The sequence below is a fragment of the Rana temporaria genome, chromosome 6 (assembly GCF_905171775.1).
Source record: "Rana temporaria chromosome 6, aRanTem1.1, whole genome shotgun sequence".
Lineage (NCBI taxonomy): Eukaryota > Metazoa > Chordata > Amphibia > Anura > Ranidae > Rana > Rana temporaria.
In genome coordinates this window covers 201,433,498-201,451,318 of record NC_053494.1, presented here as the reverse complement: position 1 = coordinate 201,451,318, position 17,821 = coordinate 201,433,498, and the positions used below count along the sequence as shown (strand labels likewise).

The following is a 17,821-nucleotide window of genomic DNA, read 5'->3' as shown; positions in this document are numbered from 1 at the left end:
GAGTCCTCACTAGAGGGGGCCTGAGGCTGACTCTCCCTGGACCCCTCGTTATCAGAGGGCCTAGGGGCCCACCCTGTCTCCTGAGAAGACTGATGTGGAGGGCTGAGAAATGGTGACAGGAGCTAATGACTCTCTCATAGTCTGAAAAGTGGCTAAAAGCTCATCTTTGACAGAAGCCATCAATTCCTCTCTGACTGAGGCTGACTCCTTCTGTACTAAGGCTGCTATACATGCCTTACACCATGGCTTCTTCCAACTTTCCCCCATTTTCTCCTTACAAGAAGGACATCTCTTTTTTTTTCAGGTTTGACCTAAAAAAAAAAAAGGAACAGGGAGAGAAGAAAAAAAATATAGGGGGATCCAGCATGAGACCCGGTCTCAATAAACAAACATGACCCCCCCTCACCTAGGTGCACTTAGGAACAAAAGGTGTCCACCCGTGCCCTGACAGGCCCCCATGCCACTGGAGGGAAAAAGTGAAGAGACCGAGAGAGAAATCCCAAAAAGGAGAGAACCCTCACCCCTGGGGAAAAACAGACTTACGTTGCTGCTTCCCGCCGAGGTCCTGCTGGTGCCCGTGCCTGTCTCCACCGCTGATGCATCTGCAGTCTCCATCGCAGGAATCGGCGTTCTCTGTGGCATCCACGGCGCTTCCCGGACTCCAATAGCGCCGCTGCGCCGGACCAGGAAGCGGAAGTAGGCTCCAGCGTCCGCCCTACCCCTCCTCCTGGTGCGCCGGAAATGACGCGCCTCTCCGGCGACCAGGCTACGCCAAAATGGCGACGCCCCGCAAAAAAACGAGGCACCTCACGATCGCCGAAGGCTGGTTCCACTGAACACCGGGAGAGAGAGGAGCCCGACTACCATCACCGCCGCTCGGGTGGTACGGGAGAGCGGACGGTCCCTGAAAAAAAAGGTAAGAGGAAAGGTCCGTTTTTTTCAGGCAGCACCTGAGACATCAGACCCTTCCCAAGAAGATGCTCCCTCCGGAGGAGGAAACACAAAAACTGAGGAGTGCAAGGAGGGGCCTCCTTTTTAAAAGGATGAAAGAAGGTGTTTCCTGATGGAGTGGGAGGATCATGATATCTCAAGGTGCTGTCCTGAAAGACGCCTCGGGAAAAGTGGTATCGGGACAACCCTAATATTCAATAAATCTTTAGTTTTCTATACCAAATTGTACTGTGTGCCCTCAAAGCCCAATTAATAGCTTTTCATCCAAATTCTAGATTGGGGATGCCATGACGTGACCTATGTAGCTTACGCATGAATTTTCACATTCAATTTTTCAAATGTGTGTGAATGAAACCCCTCGTACATACTCTCGGATTTTCCGCAAAGCGTCTGGCTTTTGCCGAAGGGCGTCGGCCAGGAATTTGTCCTGCATACAAACGGCAAAGAATGGTCAACAAACATGAACGTAGTGACGTACTAGACAATACGTGTTTTTTCAGCTCTTAAGCGCCACCCTTTGGGCACCTTCTGCTAATGTCTTGTTTGGTGAGCATGCGTGTTTGTACTTTGGACTTTTGTCTATCGGACTTGTGTACACACGATCGGAAAATCTGACAACAGACCGTTGTCCGCGGAAAATGTTAAAGCCTGCCATCCAACATTTGTCCACGGAAAATCCATCAAGTGTCCGATGGAGCGTACAAACGGTTTGATTTTCAGCCAACAGGCTGTCAACACACAATTCCCGTCGGAAAATCTGATTCTGTGTACAAGCCATTAGCCAGGGTAATTTGGTTTGCTGTGGCAGTGATTTTACCAGTTCTTAATAAACAGATGGGTAGCTTTTTCAGAAAGCTTGGTTCAGTTCCAAAATGGCTGCCCTTTAGGCTTGGTTCACATTGGTGCGCTGTGCGACATCGCATGGCTGTGCAAATCACATGCAAGGTCTATGCAATGCAAATTCAGCCATACAGATTGTATGGCTGAATTTGCATCCGGACCAAAGTTGTGCAGGACCATTTTTTGGTTCCGCACCAGAATCTTTGTATTTTCACTTTTGTAACCAAACTGGGATAACGTCTACAACATATCTGTCTTCCTGTAAAAATGTTGCCATTCACATAGCAAAACTTAAACATTTTTAAAAATTGCAGCTTAAAGCGGATGTGCGGCCAAAAAAATATATTAAAAGCCAGCAGCTACAAATACTGCAGCTGCTGACTTTTAATATTAGGACACTTACCTGTCCTGGAGTCCAGCGCCGTCCGCAGCAGAGGACGAGCGATCGCTCGTCACTCTGCTGCCCCCCCCCCGCCATCCACTGTGAGGGAATCAGGAAGTGAAGGGCTCCGGCTTCACTGCCCGATTCCCTACGGCGCATGAGCGAGTCGCGCCCGCCGATTGGCTCCCGCTGTGTGCTGGGAGCCGAGTGTTCCCAGCACACAACGGGGGGTGACGGGATGTGATGCAATGCCTGTCTTTTGCCCGTGAATGCTGGGCCGGAAGTGGGTGCAAATACAGGTATCTGCACCCCCCTGAAAGGTGTCAAATGTGACACCGGAGGGGGGGGGGGGGTTCCAATCAGCGCGAGTTTCACTTTAGGGTGGAGTTCAGCTTTAAGTTTTTTAGATCCTTTATTCTGGACCCACCACCAAGGAAAAATACTACCCATTTCTCTTTGTTTATGAGGGGGCTGGGCTGCTGGGTTTGCCATAAATAACCCGGTCTGTATTGTGCAGGCAGATCTTCATTTCAATTGTAACTAGGATTTGAACGCTGTCTGTCCTAACAAAGGGTTAAAGACGCAGAAGGCTGGGGTTCTTGCATTGTATGTTCAAGAGGCAGACCTGGGACAGGCTCACCCTGACATTGTTAAAAAATCTTGCAGTCAGCCTATTAACCTCCTCATGAGAAACATCCAAAAAGGTAAAATTCTTAAAAGCATTTTTTAGGCATGCTATATGAATGGGAACACATATTATGGGGGGTATTCTTATATTTGACTGCATCAGTAGAAGTATGCTTTAAGGCAGTGGTCATTAACCCTGTCCTCAGGGCCCACTTACAGGCCAGGTTTTATGTATTACCTTGGGGGAAATGCAGACTAGAATACTGCAATCACTGAGCAGCAAATGATATCACCTGTGATGTATTTCAGTTATCTTGCAAACCTGGCCTGTTAGTGGGCCCTGAGGACAGGGTTGATGATCACTGCTTTAAGGTCTTCGATGTCCCAATATAAATCTCAAGCCACTGGTGAAATGCCCTGGATTGAGAAAATCGCACCACACAACACTGAATAACTCACCTCTCTTAGAGTTGGTTTCCCTTTGAAGAAATCAGTATTTCTACTACTTTTTGGTGGACTAAATTTGGGGTTTAAGAAAGCACAGCCGTTTGCAATGGCTTCCAATGGAGCTGGTCCTTCGTAAGGGAATCCGAGGCCAACGAAGAGCTGAAACAAAAAAGTAGTCCGATTACTTATAAAGATCTGGACAGCAATGCTGAAGCCATTTAAAGTAGTTGTAGAAGCAGTTTTTCTTAATATTGATGCATTCTATAGATAAAAGCCTATATGCAGCAGCTCCCCTCAGCCCCCCTAACTCCTACCCGAGCCCTCTCAATCCAGCAATGTCCATGAATGCCTCGGTCATCCAGGACTCTCCCTCCTGATTGGCTGAGACACAGCAATGGCACCATTGGCTCCCACTGGTGTCAAACTCAGTCAATGAGGAGAGAGAGGGCAGGGCCTAGACGCAACTCAATGTCTGAATGGGATCTGCAGGTGGGGGCACCATAGCAAGGGAGTGAGGGGCCAGGAGCTCCAGCCAGGGACCCGAGAAGAGGATCAAGGCTGCCCTGTGCAAAAGCACTGCAAGAGCAGGCACGTATGACTTTTTTATATATTAAAATAACAAAGACTTTACAATCACTTTAACCATTTTAAGACCAAGCTCTGGCATTTTTTGTTTACAAGTTTAAATCTGGATTTTTTTGCTAGAAAAGTACATATAACACTCAAACATACTTTACTTTTTTTTTTTTAAGCAGAGACCCAAGGGAATAAAATGGCGATCATTGCAAATTTTGTTGCACAGTATTTACAATCACTTTGTCAAGTTTATTTTTACACTGTCCCTTTCATTTTTTTTCTTTGTTAATTTTTTTTACCATTATAAGAAATGTAAACATCCCTTGTAAAAAAAACAAGGATGGCAGGTCGTCTTTTTGGAGAGATCTGCAGGCAAAAAGACCTCAAATCTCCTTTACCTTTAAAAGAAAAAGATAAAAAAATAAAAAAAATTTAAAAAATGTACTGGACCGAAAGGGACGTCATGAAATCACTCCAGGCTTCGAAGGCCACAGAGGGGATCAAAGACCATCTACTCTTTGATCGTCTGAGACCAGCCGGCTGCACCATCGATTGTTTCATGGGCGGAAACGACCTGTCCCCTCCTACCTCTTCTGAAAGTGTTCCAGTGGCTCATGAGCCGCTCGGAACACTTTCATGAGAAAAGCCAGCCGATATCTGAAAAAAAAACAAACAAAAAACACACAATACTGGGGGAGTTATAGCCGATATCATTAGCCATAATCCCGGTAAACCACTTCAAAGCTGCAGTGTATATGTGTATGTATGTATGTATGTATGTATGTATGTATGTATGTATGTATGTATGTATGTATGTATGTATGTATGTATGTATGTATGTATGTATGTATGTATGTATATATATATATATATATATATATATATATATATATATATATATATATATATATACACACACACACACACACACATTGCAGTCTTGATTAACAGCGGGAAATAGTATTTCCTTCACACTATTACCTTTCCTTTATGGCTCATTCATACTGCATGCGTGCAACATGTGAGGACAACAGACTTGGGCCCCTTTCACACAGGGGTGGCGTCGGCGGTAAATTGCCGCAATTTTTAGCGGCGCTCTACCGCCAATTTCGCAGCGCTATTTGGCCGCTAGCGTGTCGCTTTCACCCTCGCTAGTGGCCAAGAAAGGGTTAAAACCACCGCAAAGCCCCTGCCGAGGCGCTTTACCGGCCCGATTTTCTCAATAAAGGGTCTATTCGTTTTGAACCTCAAACAGAGCTGTGTCTCATTACTGGGGGAATTCGTATGGGTCGTGTTCGCCAGATTGTGGAGTGTCGATAGCTGTCTTGGGTTGGGAATGGAATATCTTAAACAGCGTTAACCCCTGTCCCATTTGGAGTTCGGTTAGGGCTCTTTCACATTGAGCGTCCGTACATGTCCGCCTGTCAGTTTTTTTTTTTGCGGACCTTTACGGGCACTCCGTGCTCCTCGATGGAGCCGCGGATGTCAGCTGTGACATGCCCGCTGACATCCGACCCGCCAAAGTGTGACGGAGGAAAAACCTACTTTATCATTCGTCTGGCGGATCGGGTGAACACGGACAGACGGTCAGTGTTCATCCGATCCCCCCATAGGGGGGAGCGGAGAAAAGACAGGGCAGTCCCTGCACAGTGTGCGGGGACCGCCCTGTCATCCACCGGCTCAGCGGGGATCAACAGAGCGATCCCCGCTGAGCAAGTGGAGGTGCACGGGGCGGATCATTACTGATCCGCCCCGTGTGAAAGGGGCCTTACAGTCTCTATTATTTTTATCACTTATTTTTATTACAAGAATTGTAAACATCCATTGTAATAGAAATAAGGATGTCGGGTCCTCTTTATGGAGAGATCTGGGGTTAAAATTACTCTTAATCTCTCCTTTACCATTAAAACCAAAGGATTAAAAAAAAAAAAAAAAAAAAAACACCACAATAGGGAGGGGCAATTATTTTGAAAGCATTCTCATCTTTCCTTGTGGGCAATCCAAACCATTTTTATATCTTAAATTGACAAAAAAATAAATTGAACTGAACGTTCAACCACTATTCTACATGGCTGGGTCAAAATTAAAAAGGTTTTAACAAAAGCACCCTGAAAAAAAAAAAAAAACGCACACAAAAACGATAAATAAAAAAAAGGGAATACTATACAGTGTCTGGTAGCAAGCCCGACCATCTCTTGCAGAGCCGCCAATATGAAAGCACTGACGCATGAAAGTCTGGCAAGGGCGTGACATTGCCTTAAAAAAATGTAGGGTGCTTAAAAGGAGTCCATTTTTTTATCTCAAAGTTGGAAGGCATAAAAGTCTGCCTACTGCCAGCACACTGGAAATTTCAGAGTCACGCAGGGTCATAGGCAGGAGGAGGACTCTCCAGGTCAGTGCGTGCCACTCCAAGCACACAGCTCCGAGTCTGGATATTTTCCAAGTATCACATGACATTTCATAGAAAGGGACGCTTTACACTCTGCTGCAAAGAAAGTCACTGAAGCGCACACTTTGTTCTGCCCGTCCCAGAAAACCACATGGCTGAATGGACTTAAAGTAAAAAACAAAGTGCCTACCGAATGCTCTGTAAAAGGGGGGACATTTTAGAAGTCCACATCAGTCTATATAAAATCACCAACAGGATAACTATAGCATTTTAACCCTAATGGCTTTTTGTAGGGAATTAAATAAAAAATATCCGCAGCCCCGAGAAATGTGAGTGGGTACAGGCTTATAACATAGGACAAGTATTTTTTTTTCCCCCAGACATTACAAACTGCAAGATTGATTTTAAACTACATGGTGCAGCAGCCACTAGATGGCAGTATAGAAGCAGGCAGAAGGGATGGAAAAAAAGACTACCTGTTGCAAGAAAGCAAAAACATTAACGGCTTAGGTCACCTTTAAAAATAATTCTCCCCTTACCAAAGTTTGGCGCCATTCCATGAGTGTGCACATTTTTAAAGCGTGACATGTTAGGCATCCATTTACTCGGTGTAACATCATCTTTCATATTTTACAAAAAAATTGGGCTAACTTTACTGTTTTGTTATTTGTTTAATTCATGAAACATTTTTTTTCCCCAAAAAAATTTGTTTGAAAAATTATTGTGCAAATACCGTGCAAGATAAAACGTTGCAATGACCGTCGTTTTATTCCCTAGGGTGTCTGATAAAAAAACATATATAATGTTTGGGGGTTCTGCGTAATTTTCAAGCAAAAGAATGATGATTTGTACATGTAGGGGAGAAGTGCCAGAATAGGCCCGGTATTGAAGGGGTTAATGCAGCTGCCAGGGGAGAAGCAAATACAATAAAATGCATATATAATCTCATAGGAAGATTTCTGATAAAATAAATGGCGGCAAAACTCTCTAATCCACATTCCATAACTGTAAAAGCAATTCTTGTACAAGCCATTAATAGATTGCACAATGGAATGACAAACATTCACATATTACTTAAGAATTTATAAACTAAGCGCTAAAGATTTTTGTCATTTCTGAATGTTCCCACGTGGCTCAGGGATGCCGAATGTACAATATTTGTACAATAAAGGAAAACAGGCTGCTGTCAATATTGGCCAACACAGCTCTGTGTACAGTACACTCCAAGAACAGGCGCTTTAAAGGACTTGGTTTAAAATAGAGTTCTTATACACCAGCACTTGCAATACTCTGATTTCAGCCTCTAGAGGGCGATACTTGATGACAAATACATCCAGCAGGCAACATAAATACCGTTGCCCCAGGACAAGACTATCTTTTGTCTCCTCTGTGTAAACTGTATACAAGCTTCTGGCATTATATCACAGGAGCGCTAGACCAGACTTTCTGCTTGAAGCAAACTAATGTCATAAGCATGTGACACCCCCCCCCCCCCCCCCAGGTGACATTTCTCAGGGCACGCAGCCAAATGCAATCCATACACACTATAGTGTCAAAGATCTGTGAATACCTCTTACACCTGACCAGCTGATGTGATTTTACAAGCGCATTTTACATTTTTATCTTAAGTGGATTTTTTATTGTGGGGGGGTCATATGAATAAAGATAAACCCCTTCAGGTCTAGGGGGTGATAAAAAAAAAAAATCTTCAGGCCGAAGCACAGAATAATTCATACCAAATTTTGCAACTTTGACATGTGTTGGTAAAACTGTACACAGGGCTCAAAATTTCAAGTCCTGAGCCACTACCCAGCCCTTAAAGTGGAGGTTCACCCTAAAAAAAAATTCTAACAATACATTGAGAAGACTGATTACACTGCGGGTATGCTGTTTTTTTTTTTTTCCGTACATACCTCGTTATCGCCGTTTCATCCCTCGGCTTCCCGGTATGATTCCTGCTGGACCGGGCGTTCCTAGTTGATAGACGTTCCTCCGTTCCTCCGACCTGCGCGTCTCGACTTTCCGACAGAAGCCGAACGTCACTGCGTAGGCGCCGTATCGTGTCGGCTCGATACGGCGCCTGCGCAACGACGTCCGGCTTCTTTCGGAAAGTCGTGACGCGCAGTATGCGTCGGTCGGCGGAACGTCAATCAACTAGGAACGCCCAGACCCGCAAGAATCATACCGGAAGCTGAGGGATGAAACGGCGATAACGAGGTATGTACGAGAGAAAAAAAAAAAAAACTCAGCATACCCGCAGTGTAATCAGTCTTCTCAATGTATTGTTAGAATTTTTTTTAGGGTGAACCTCCACTTTAAGAGTTACTTGCCACCAGTTGCCCCACCCAACCTCTCCCCTGCCCCACCCCTTAGTCCGCCCTTGTAAATTATCTCATAAAATTACACTGTTAAATGTTTAAAGCAGAATTAAGTTCCAAAAAAAAACAAAAAAAAAAACTTCAACAATATTAACATAAAGCATATTGGTACCCATCAAATGCAGCCTCACAGTAGCTTTATGGTGCCAATGTTTTCAGCCTCACTATGCCCATCATTGCAGCCCACAGCCTCTCTGTGCCCTATCAATGCAGCTTGACAGTGACCCATTAAACCAGCTTTTCTGTGCCTTATCAATACAGACTCACCTGGATGTAACACACACAGAGGGTCTGTGTTCAGGGTGTGGTGTAACAAGGTCCCGCCCCCCTAGACAGCTCCTTTTTATAGGCACAACACTGATACTATCACACAAGCCGCCTAGGGGGCGGGGACCTTGTTACACCGCGCGCCGAACACAGACCCAGGCAGCTCTGTGACACACAGCGGGACAAAGAGAGAGAGAAAGAAAGAAAGAGCGCGCGAGCGAGAGACAAATGTGGCACCTCTGTGTCCTCCAGCTGACTGTTTCATGGCCAATCGCTTCAGCCAGGAAACGGTCAGCCTGGTCCACCCCCAACTCCTCACTCGCCCTGCAGCAAATTGCGAGCAGGCGAGTCGAATTTGAGGGCTGCTGTACATATTACAACTACTTTGTGTATCCGCGTATTTTTCAGGATAAATTGGGCTTTCATTTGGTGGTAAATGGTTATGGATAGCGCCTGATTTTTTATTTATTTTTTATTGCCCAAGGAAATTTTGGCACAAAATAGTATTTTTTAAATTTAAAAAACTGTATATATTTCTTGCTACTACCATAACCTACAACCACAGAACCCAAAATAAATTCTCGCACTCCTGGCAATCGCAGCGATACCACATATGTGTATGTTAGTTGTTGTTTATACCCGTAGTACAGCCTAGAAACAATAGTGTGCATTTTGCTTCGTTTTTTTATTCCTACCTACACACACACACACACGTCGATCCCAATATAAAAAATCATCAAAAATCCTGTCCAAAAAAAATAATACTGACCCCAAACACCAACCCTGGGGCTGACCCAGATAAAACCTTGACCTAGACATTTTTATATATTTTTTAATCTTTTTCTATACACTTTTTTTTCTGTCTCTGCCAACGTTCGCGGTGATACCTCACGTTTGGTTTGAAAGTTTTTTACATATGCAGGCGCGAATTATGTATGCGTTGTCTCCTGCGTGTAAGTTTGCGGTGACAGGGGCACTTTAATACGTTTTTTTATTATTTATTTTACACACATTTCCCCTTAAAAAAATAAAAAATTGATCACTCTTAGGGCCCTTCCACAAGTACGGATCCCGCGAGTACCCGTTCCTTTAACATCCGCATGCTCAGCGGGGATCGCTCCGTTGATCCCTGCTGAGGCAGCAAACAGGGCGGTCCCTGCACACTGCAGGGACCGCCCTGTCAGATCTCCGCTCTCCTCTATGGGGGGGGGATCGGATGAACATGGACCGTCTGTCAGTGTTCATCCAATCCGCAGCCGGATGGAAAAAAAAATAGGATTTTCCTCCGTCGGCAGAAATGGAGCATAGCGGAGACTGATGAGATCGGATCTCAGCGGATGTTCATCTGCAATCCCATAGGGATATATGTCCGTTTTTCATCCAAAAACGGATGGATGAAAAACGGATGCATGAAAAACGGATGGATGAAAAACGGACATAGGACATACGGTCCGCATGTGTGAAAGGGCCCTTATTCCTATTTCAATGGATGTAAACATCCCTTGTAATTAGAATAGTCCTTGATCCTCTTTATGGAGCGATGTGGGGGCTATAAGCTGGAAAGAATCAGATCAAAAAAATAATAAACTTACGAACTGATGCTTTCTTTACTTCTGACCACCCAGACGTGACGTCATAACGTTGCGCGTGGCCCGCCAAGAGTCAGAGATTGCCGGGGACCATCTGTCCCTTGGTTTTCTGACTTTATTTTGGCGCCGGCAGATTAATTCTCCGAGTCCCCAAACCCACGGGAAAGCCTGGAGAAGCACCAGAGGGCGGGGGAAGCCTCTAGTCGCCGGTAAGAACGATCAAGCGTCTGAACTGCAGGCATCATTCAGATATCACCACTGAAAGCCCAGGATGTCCTACAGCAGGGATATTCAATTAGCAGACCTCCAGCTGTTGCAGAACTACAAGTCCCATGAGGCATAGCAAGACTCTGACAGCCACAAGCATGACACCTAGAGGCAGAGGCATGATGGGACTTGTAGTTTTGCAACATCTGGAGGTCCGCTAATTGCATATCCCTGTCCTACAGCATGAAAATGGTTAAATGTGAAACACCGGCTTTCTATTCATCATCCCTGCATCTATGTGTTCCAAGTTTACGCAACAATATTCGCATACAATAGAGTATTAAAAACTATCATTATACCCTTGTACTGCTTTAAGCTTATATGTCTAATGTTCTGTCCAGCTCTTGAGGGAACAAATGTTATTATGCGCACACAATACAGTGCTATTTACTCATTCAGTGATACAGGGAAAGTATTATTTTGTCTGGAGAGGAGTGGCGGTTGTGATCTGCTTGCATAGCACTATATGGCATTAGAGGAGTAAATAGAGGGGATTAGTGGTGCATTATGCTCAGAACACACCAAGGCTATTATTGGTTACCGCGATCTGCTCTCCTGTAAACCGTATATTGCACATCAGAGCCTTTAGAGATTATTGTGAACCACATCAATGCCACGTTTCACAAAACCCTGACCGCAATCTAAACTGAAAGCCAACCTCCGACTTTCCAATATGTAGATATTGTAAACACGGCATTTACAGGCTGTCACATAGGGGGAATGAATGAAAAACTTATAAAGCGCGGCGCATGCGAACTGAATCGCTTCTGGGCGCTAAAAGAGATTTACTAAAACTGGAGCAATCTGATGCAACGGTGTACAGTAGCCAATCGGCTTCTAACTGGAAAATAAAACCTGGAAGCAGATTGTTTCTATGCAGAGCTGCACCAGAGTTTGCACTCTCCAGTTTTAGTAAATCTCCCCCTATAGCGTCTAACTCAGGGGTGCCCAACCAGTGGCCCATGGCCTCCTGCTTTGTGATAGCAGGTTCGCAAGCCCAGATCGCAGGTGGCCGACCAGCCATCCCAGAGCATCAGTGTTCTGAATGAAGCCAGCGGTAGAGGAAGCGGCTGCAGAGCCACATTAGCGGATGCTTCCTGTATAGCGCCGGCTCCCGTCACAAGCGGAGTGATACCAAATACTTTAAAACACAGAAAACAAATACTCCTGCGCACGAGTGGATTGTCCAGCAGTCAATGTTCAATGGAAAAAGTGACAAAAACGGTAACCATGGCCTTGCTGCCCTTCATGGATGGGGAATATCCTGGTAGCAAAAAAGAGGGAAGAAAAGAATAAGGCGCACCAGCCTAGTGTGTTACCGTTATAACAATTTAATAGAAAACAAATGTAATAAAAAAACTACTCACAAAGAAAGCAACATAATAGGCTTATCGACAACGCTGTAGCGGATACCCCTCGGACCACACTCCAAATGGGGGGGATGAAGGTGTGTCACTGCCGGCTGACGCGTTTGGAGGCTCCAAAGACCTCTTCATCACGACTGCTGGGCTCTGAAGAGGTCTTTGGAGTATCGAAACGCGTCAGCCGGCAGTGACACACCTTCATCCCCCCCCATTTGGAGTGTGGTCCGAGGGGTATCCACTACAGCGTTGTCGATAAGCCTATTATGTTGCTTTCTTTGTGAGTAGTTTTTTTATTACATTTTTATTCTATTAAATTGTTACAACAGTAACACACTAGGCTGGTGCGCCTTTCTTTTCTTTCCTCTTTTTTGATACCAAATACTATCTGGGACAGCAACAGTCTGGGATACCTGAATGGAAGACTGTTGGAAGACTTTCAACCTGACTAACTATAACTGTTAGGGTTGTCCCGATACCAGTATCGGTACCGATACCGAGTATTTGCGGGAGTACTCGTACTCCCGCAAATACCCCCGATGCCTAAACAGAATACTTGCCACCCAGCCCTCCCCCCGCCGCCGTATATCGCAAAGCCGCCGCGTTAATCACCGCACATTACAGTCAGCTTTCGTTTGAATAGCTGTTTTCCCCGGCGCGCATAGACACTCCCCCTTGCTCGGGATTGGATGGATCTGTCTAATCGCGAGCAAGGGGGGAGTGTCTATACACAGCGCGCCAGGGAAAACAGCTTATTCAAACGAAAGCCGACTGTAATCTGTTCCCCGCGCGGTGATTAACGCGGCGGCATCATTTAGGTACGGGGGACATGGCTGCATATGTGGGGGGGGGGGGGGAGACATGGCTGCATATGTGGGGGGGGGGGGGGGGAGACATGGCTGCATATGTGGGGGGGGGGGGGACATGGCTGCATATGTGGGGGGGGGACATGGCTGCATATGTGGGGGGGGGGACATGGCTGCATATGTGGACACATTTAAAAAAAAGTTTGATGGCAAAGGGCAGCTAACCCAGGAAAGCCACAGGTGTGCTGCACCTACAGTGCAGGTAAAGCGCAGCACAGCAGTGTGAAAGCAACCTTAGGCCCATTTCACATTCAACCCACACAGACCCTCCATTCATCTCTATGGAGCGGCAGATGTCAAGGGACTTGGGTCCATTTACACCCACCTACCTCCAATCCAAATTCACACAAAAAAAAAAAAAAAAAAAAAACACACACAGAAGCGGATCCGTCCCCTTCCATGTGGTTGGATCAGATGGGAGGGCCCACAGAGTAAAGTGGGTTGTGTCCGTGTCCGCTCTGCATATACAGAGCGGACACAGATCTGTCTTCCGTCCGCTCCACTTATTGTGGCCCATGACCAGTTACCAAGTCGCTTATGTGGCCCTCGCTCTTCAAAAAGGTCGGGCACCCCTTGGCCTAACTCCTATCAAACACCCACTGTTCATAGATTTTTTTTGCTCATTTATAGGAAACCAACACTTTTTAGCCAGGCTCCGCAAAGCACACTGAATTATTGACGTCTTTTCCTGTCCCCCCCCCCCCCCCCCAAAAAACAAAAACAAAAAAACAAACATACAAGCTAATGCTTCTATCACATTCATACAACAGAAAGCATCAAACATAAGACTGATGGGGAAGGAAGTCCATTAAAGTTGAAATCTATTGAAATACATACACATGATCAACTACCGATAGTAAATCACTTTGATTATCTTGTTACACTGAAAGTAGGTAGGATATATTGGGCAGAACGTGAACATATTGTCCCAGAAGTTGATAAGCTGAAAAAAATTGATTTAAGCAAGTGCCAAATTGTAATGACTAGAGGACTGCAGCTCTTGTGGGATGGTCCTGGTCGGCAGTGGTCAGGATCAACCAAACGCCACCCAAGGAAAGAAAACTGGTAAACAGGGTCAGGGTCATGGGCAGCCAAGGCTCACTGATTACCATGGGGAGCAAAGTCCCATCTAATTGAAGAGCGCCTGTAGATCATTTCTGAAAACATTAATGTTGGTTCTTATAAAAAGATGTCAGAACACACAGGGCATCGCAGTTTGTTGTGTATGAGGTTACATAGTCGCAGACCCGTCAGGGTGCCCATGCTGACCCGTATCCACAGCCAAAATCACCTAAAATTGGACAGGCGAGCATCAGAACTGGACCATGGAGCAATGGAAGGTGGCCTTGTCTGATGAATCGTGTTTTCTTTTACATCATGTGGATGGCAGTGAGCATCTGTGCCACCTATTTACCGATCCATGAAGGTCCCACCTCACAACTTACAGGACTTAAAGGCACTTCTACTGACAGCTTGGTGCCAGATACCACAGCATACCTTCAGAGGTCTGGTGGAGTCCATAGCTCGATGGGGTCAGTGTTTTAGCAGCAAAAGTGGGACCTACTTAAAGTGGAGGTTCACCCTAAAAACAAATTTTTAACATTAAACTAAGCATAGTAAGGACATTTACTTTCGGCAGGTAATTTTTTTTTTTCTCCGTACATACCTTGATATTCTGATTTTCTCCATGGCTTCCGCGTTCTGATGACTCCGGGACTGGGCGTTCCTATCCCTGCCTCAGGGTTCCGATAACTGCGGGACTGGGCGTTCCTATCCTTCCGTTCGATGATTGACGGCTTGTGAAACAGGTGACCTGTCGCACAACGCGCGTCACCAGATTTCCGGAAATAGCCGAGCTGCGATCGGCACTATACGGCGCCTGTGTCCGCCGTGTAGAGCTGACTGCGCAGGCGCCGTATAGTGCCGGCTCGCAGCTCGGCTGTTTCCCGACATCTGGTGACGCGCGTTGTGCGTCATCGGAACCCGGAAGCCCTGGACAAAAACAGAATATAAAGGTATGTACGGAGAAAAAAAAAAAATGTACCTGCCGAAATGAAATGTCCTTAGTATGCTGGCTCTGCTAGATGTAATTTAAAACATTTTTTTTGGGTGAACCCCCGCTTTAATATTAGGTGGGAGGTCATAATGTTATGGCTTATTGGTATATATGAAGCGGTTTTACCAAAATCCAAGCTGGACCAATGTATAAATATCCATACTGGGAATTCATCTTGAAGAACACAGCTAGGTCACCGCCTCATCCCAGCCTGTGATTCGAAAGTGAAGGAGCAAAAAGGCTCATGAGGTCACCCTTCTGCTCTTCTTCTATCAGCATCTTATTCAGCACAATTCCATGGAGGAGACCCAACTGGTCCCAAATGCTGCTCCTCCTTGCAGTCAATGCTGCTGTGCCGATACAATTGCTGTTAAAGTTGTCCCATAAGTTTTAGATGGGTGTGATAGATTCTCTACCAGTAAATGTTGGTGGACGTCTTTTTAGCACAAAAGTTGAACCCAACTTGTTTGAAAGCCATTTGATTATTATGTTCTAGAACATGCAAAGCTAGGCAAATCAGTGAGCTCTGGGAGTGTTAGTTACCCATCCAGTTCCCCTATTCTGATAAGACTATTGTAATATCTAGCATGCTAAAGGGGAAGTTTTCATGTTTTGCTTGCTGCCATAGGGAACCATGAACAAATACTTTGGCTCATATTAAAAATGTTAGCCAACTCATGGTTTGCATGAAATACCTCTTCCCTAAAACACTGCTGGTTCTTACAAAGAATATGTTATTGGTCCATGAAGGGTCCCTTTTTCTCAGATCTGTGCAGTATTTAGAAACAAACCTGCACTTTACTGTAATGAAGACTGGCCACTGCTTCTCTCTTAGCTTGTGCAGGATGACTGGTCTCATATCCGCCCCCCCTGTAGCTTTCTGCAGACAGCCTGTAGGTCTGCTGGTTTCCTTCCAAAGCTTGGCTCCGGTTACAGCACAGCGATTATGTCACCATTATTACAAATCTAAATTTTGGAAAGGCAGCTGGAGTACACAAAAAGGTTGATGTACTAAAAACGGGAGAGTGCAAAATCTGGTGCCCTTTGTGGTTGCAGGAAAGAAAAACAATCCGTCTATGGCCAGCTTAAAAGATAATCTAAAGGCATTTTTTTTTGCTTTTTTTATATCCTAATGCATTCTAAAATCTTAAGATTTTGTGAGCAGCAGCCACCCCAAATACTTCCCATCTCGAACCTTGGCTGCCCAAAACTCTCCCTCCCGATTAGCTGAGACAACAGTGGGCACCATTGGCCCTCACTGGTGTCAAAGCCAGTGAACCCATGGGGAGAGGGAGCGGAAGGTGGGACCGCCCGCGGCTCCGTATTTGAATGGACACAGAGCAGCGGCTCAGGTGCCCCCGTAGCAAGCTTCTTACTGTGGGGGCACTCAGCATCAGGTTCTGTGCAACACCATAACAGAGCAAGCAATTATGTTTTTTTTTTTGTAAAACACACAAGAATTTAATATCACTTTAAGCCTTTTTGTCTGTAATGCAGGGTTGACAAATTTGCTTGGAATCTAGGAGCCAGCTAAAAAAGTTAGGAGCCAGAAAACGCACCCCGTCCCGACGAGCTTGCGCGCAAAAGCGAACACATATGTAAACGGTGTTCAAACCACACATGTGAGGTATCGCCGCGATTGGTAGAGCGAGAGCAATAATTCTAGCCCTAGTCCTCCTCTAACTCAAAACATGCAACCTGTAGAATTTTTTAAACAACGCCTATGGAGATTTTAAAGGGTAAAAGTTTGTCGCCATTCCACGAGCGGACGTAATTTTGAAGCGTGACATGTTGGGTATCAATTTACTCGGCGTAACATTATCTTTCATAATATTACAAAAAATGGGGATAACTTTACTGTTGTCTTATTTTTTAATTAAAAAAAGTAATTTTTTCCCAAAATACGCTGCGCAAATACGGCGTGACAGAAAGTATTGCAACGATCGCCATTTTATTCTCTAGGGTGTTAGGATAAAAAATATATATAATGTTTGGGGGTTCGTTCTAATTAGAGGGAAGAAGATGGCAGTGAAAATAGTGAAAAATTACATTAGAATTGCTGTTTAACTTGTAATGCTTAACTTGTAATACAAACGGCCACCACCAGATGGCGCCAGCTTACACATCTGGTGGTAATAACGTGTAATACCAACGGCTCACCACGAGATGGCGCCAGCTCACAAAAAGAAAAAAAACATCCCCCCCCCCCCCCTTCCAAGCCAAGTCGCCAGGACCCTATTTCTAGTCGCCATGGCGACCTGGCGACCAGGATTTGTCGAGCCCTGCTGTAATGAATACAATAGCATATGTCTAATTGCATAATAGAGATGGTACTACCGAGTTTGGATCACACTTGCTAGCACAAGGTCCAAATAAAATTACTTTATGCATTCAACTTCCATGATTATGTACACTGCAACTACAGGAATAAACCCATCCCTCTGTAATAACTGTACACCTAGCTGCCATGAACCACCACAGAGGAAACAGACAACTCACTTTAGTTTCCCGGAGCAGGAACTGTAGGTCTCGTCCACTCAAGATCCCGTGATTCTTCACATAATTGGGCATGTGGACCGTTCCCTTCTCATGTACAGTACCATGTACCTCCATATAGGTGTGGATGATGTCCAAATAAGTGTTCTTGTCCTGTAAAAATATAAGATGGTACTAAGTGAGCACAAAAAAAAATTTAATTAAATAAAAAAGACTTGACCCCACAATCTCACACCAGATGGCAGCCAAGGACCACCAGAATTGCATGACAGCATCGTGACTACATCAGTGATATAACAAGGAATTATGGGTAAGAATGCAGAGGAGTA

At 45.1% G+C, this 17,821-nt stretch overlaps 1 protein-coding gene across 1 annotated transcript in view; it reads right to left on the bottom strand.

The window, feature by feature from the left end:
* The window catches only part of MGAT5 (alpha-1,6-mannosylglycoprotein 6-beta-N-acetylglucosaminyltransferase), a 221,001-nt gene that overhangs the window by 15,346 nt on the left and 187,834 nt on the right, over positions 1-17,821 (bottom strand). The window contains exons 12-13 of the mRNA XM_040358088.1: positions 17,496-17,645; positions 3,260-3,406 (exon numbers count right to left, since the gene is read on the bottom strand). Of these exons, the coding sequence (XP_040214022.1) occupies positions 3,260-3,406; positions 17,496-17,645 (297 nt within the window). The remainder of the gene's footprint in view (positions 1-3,259; positions 3,407-17,495; positions 17,646-17,821) is intronic.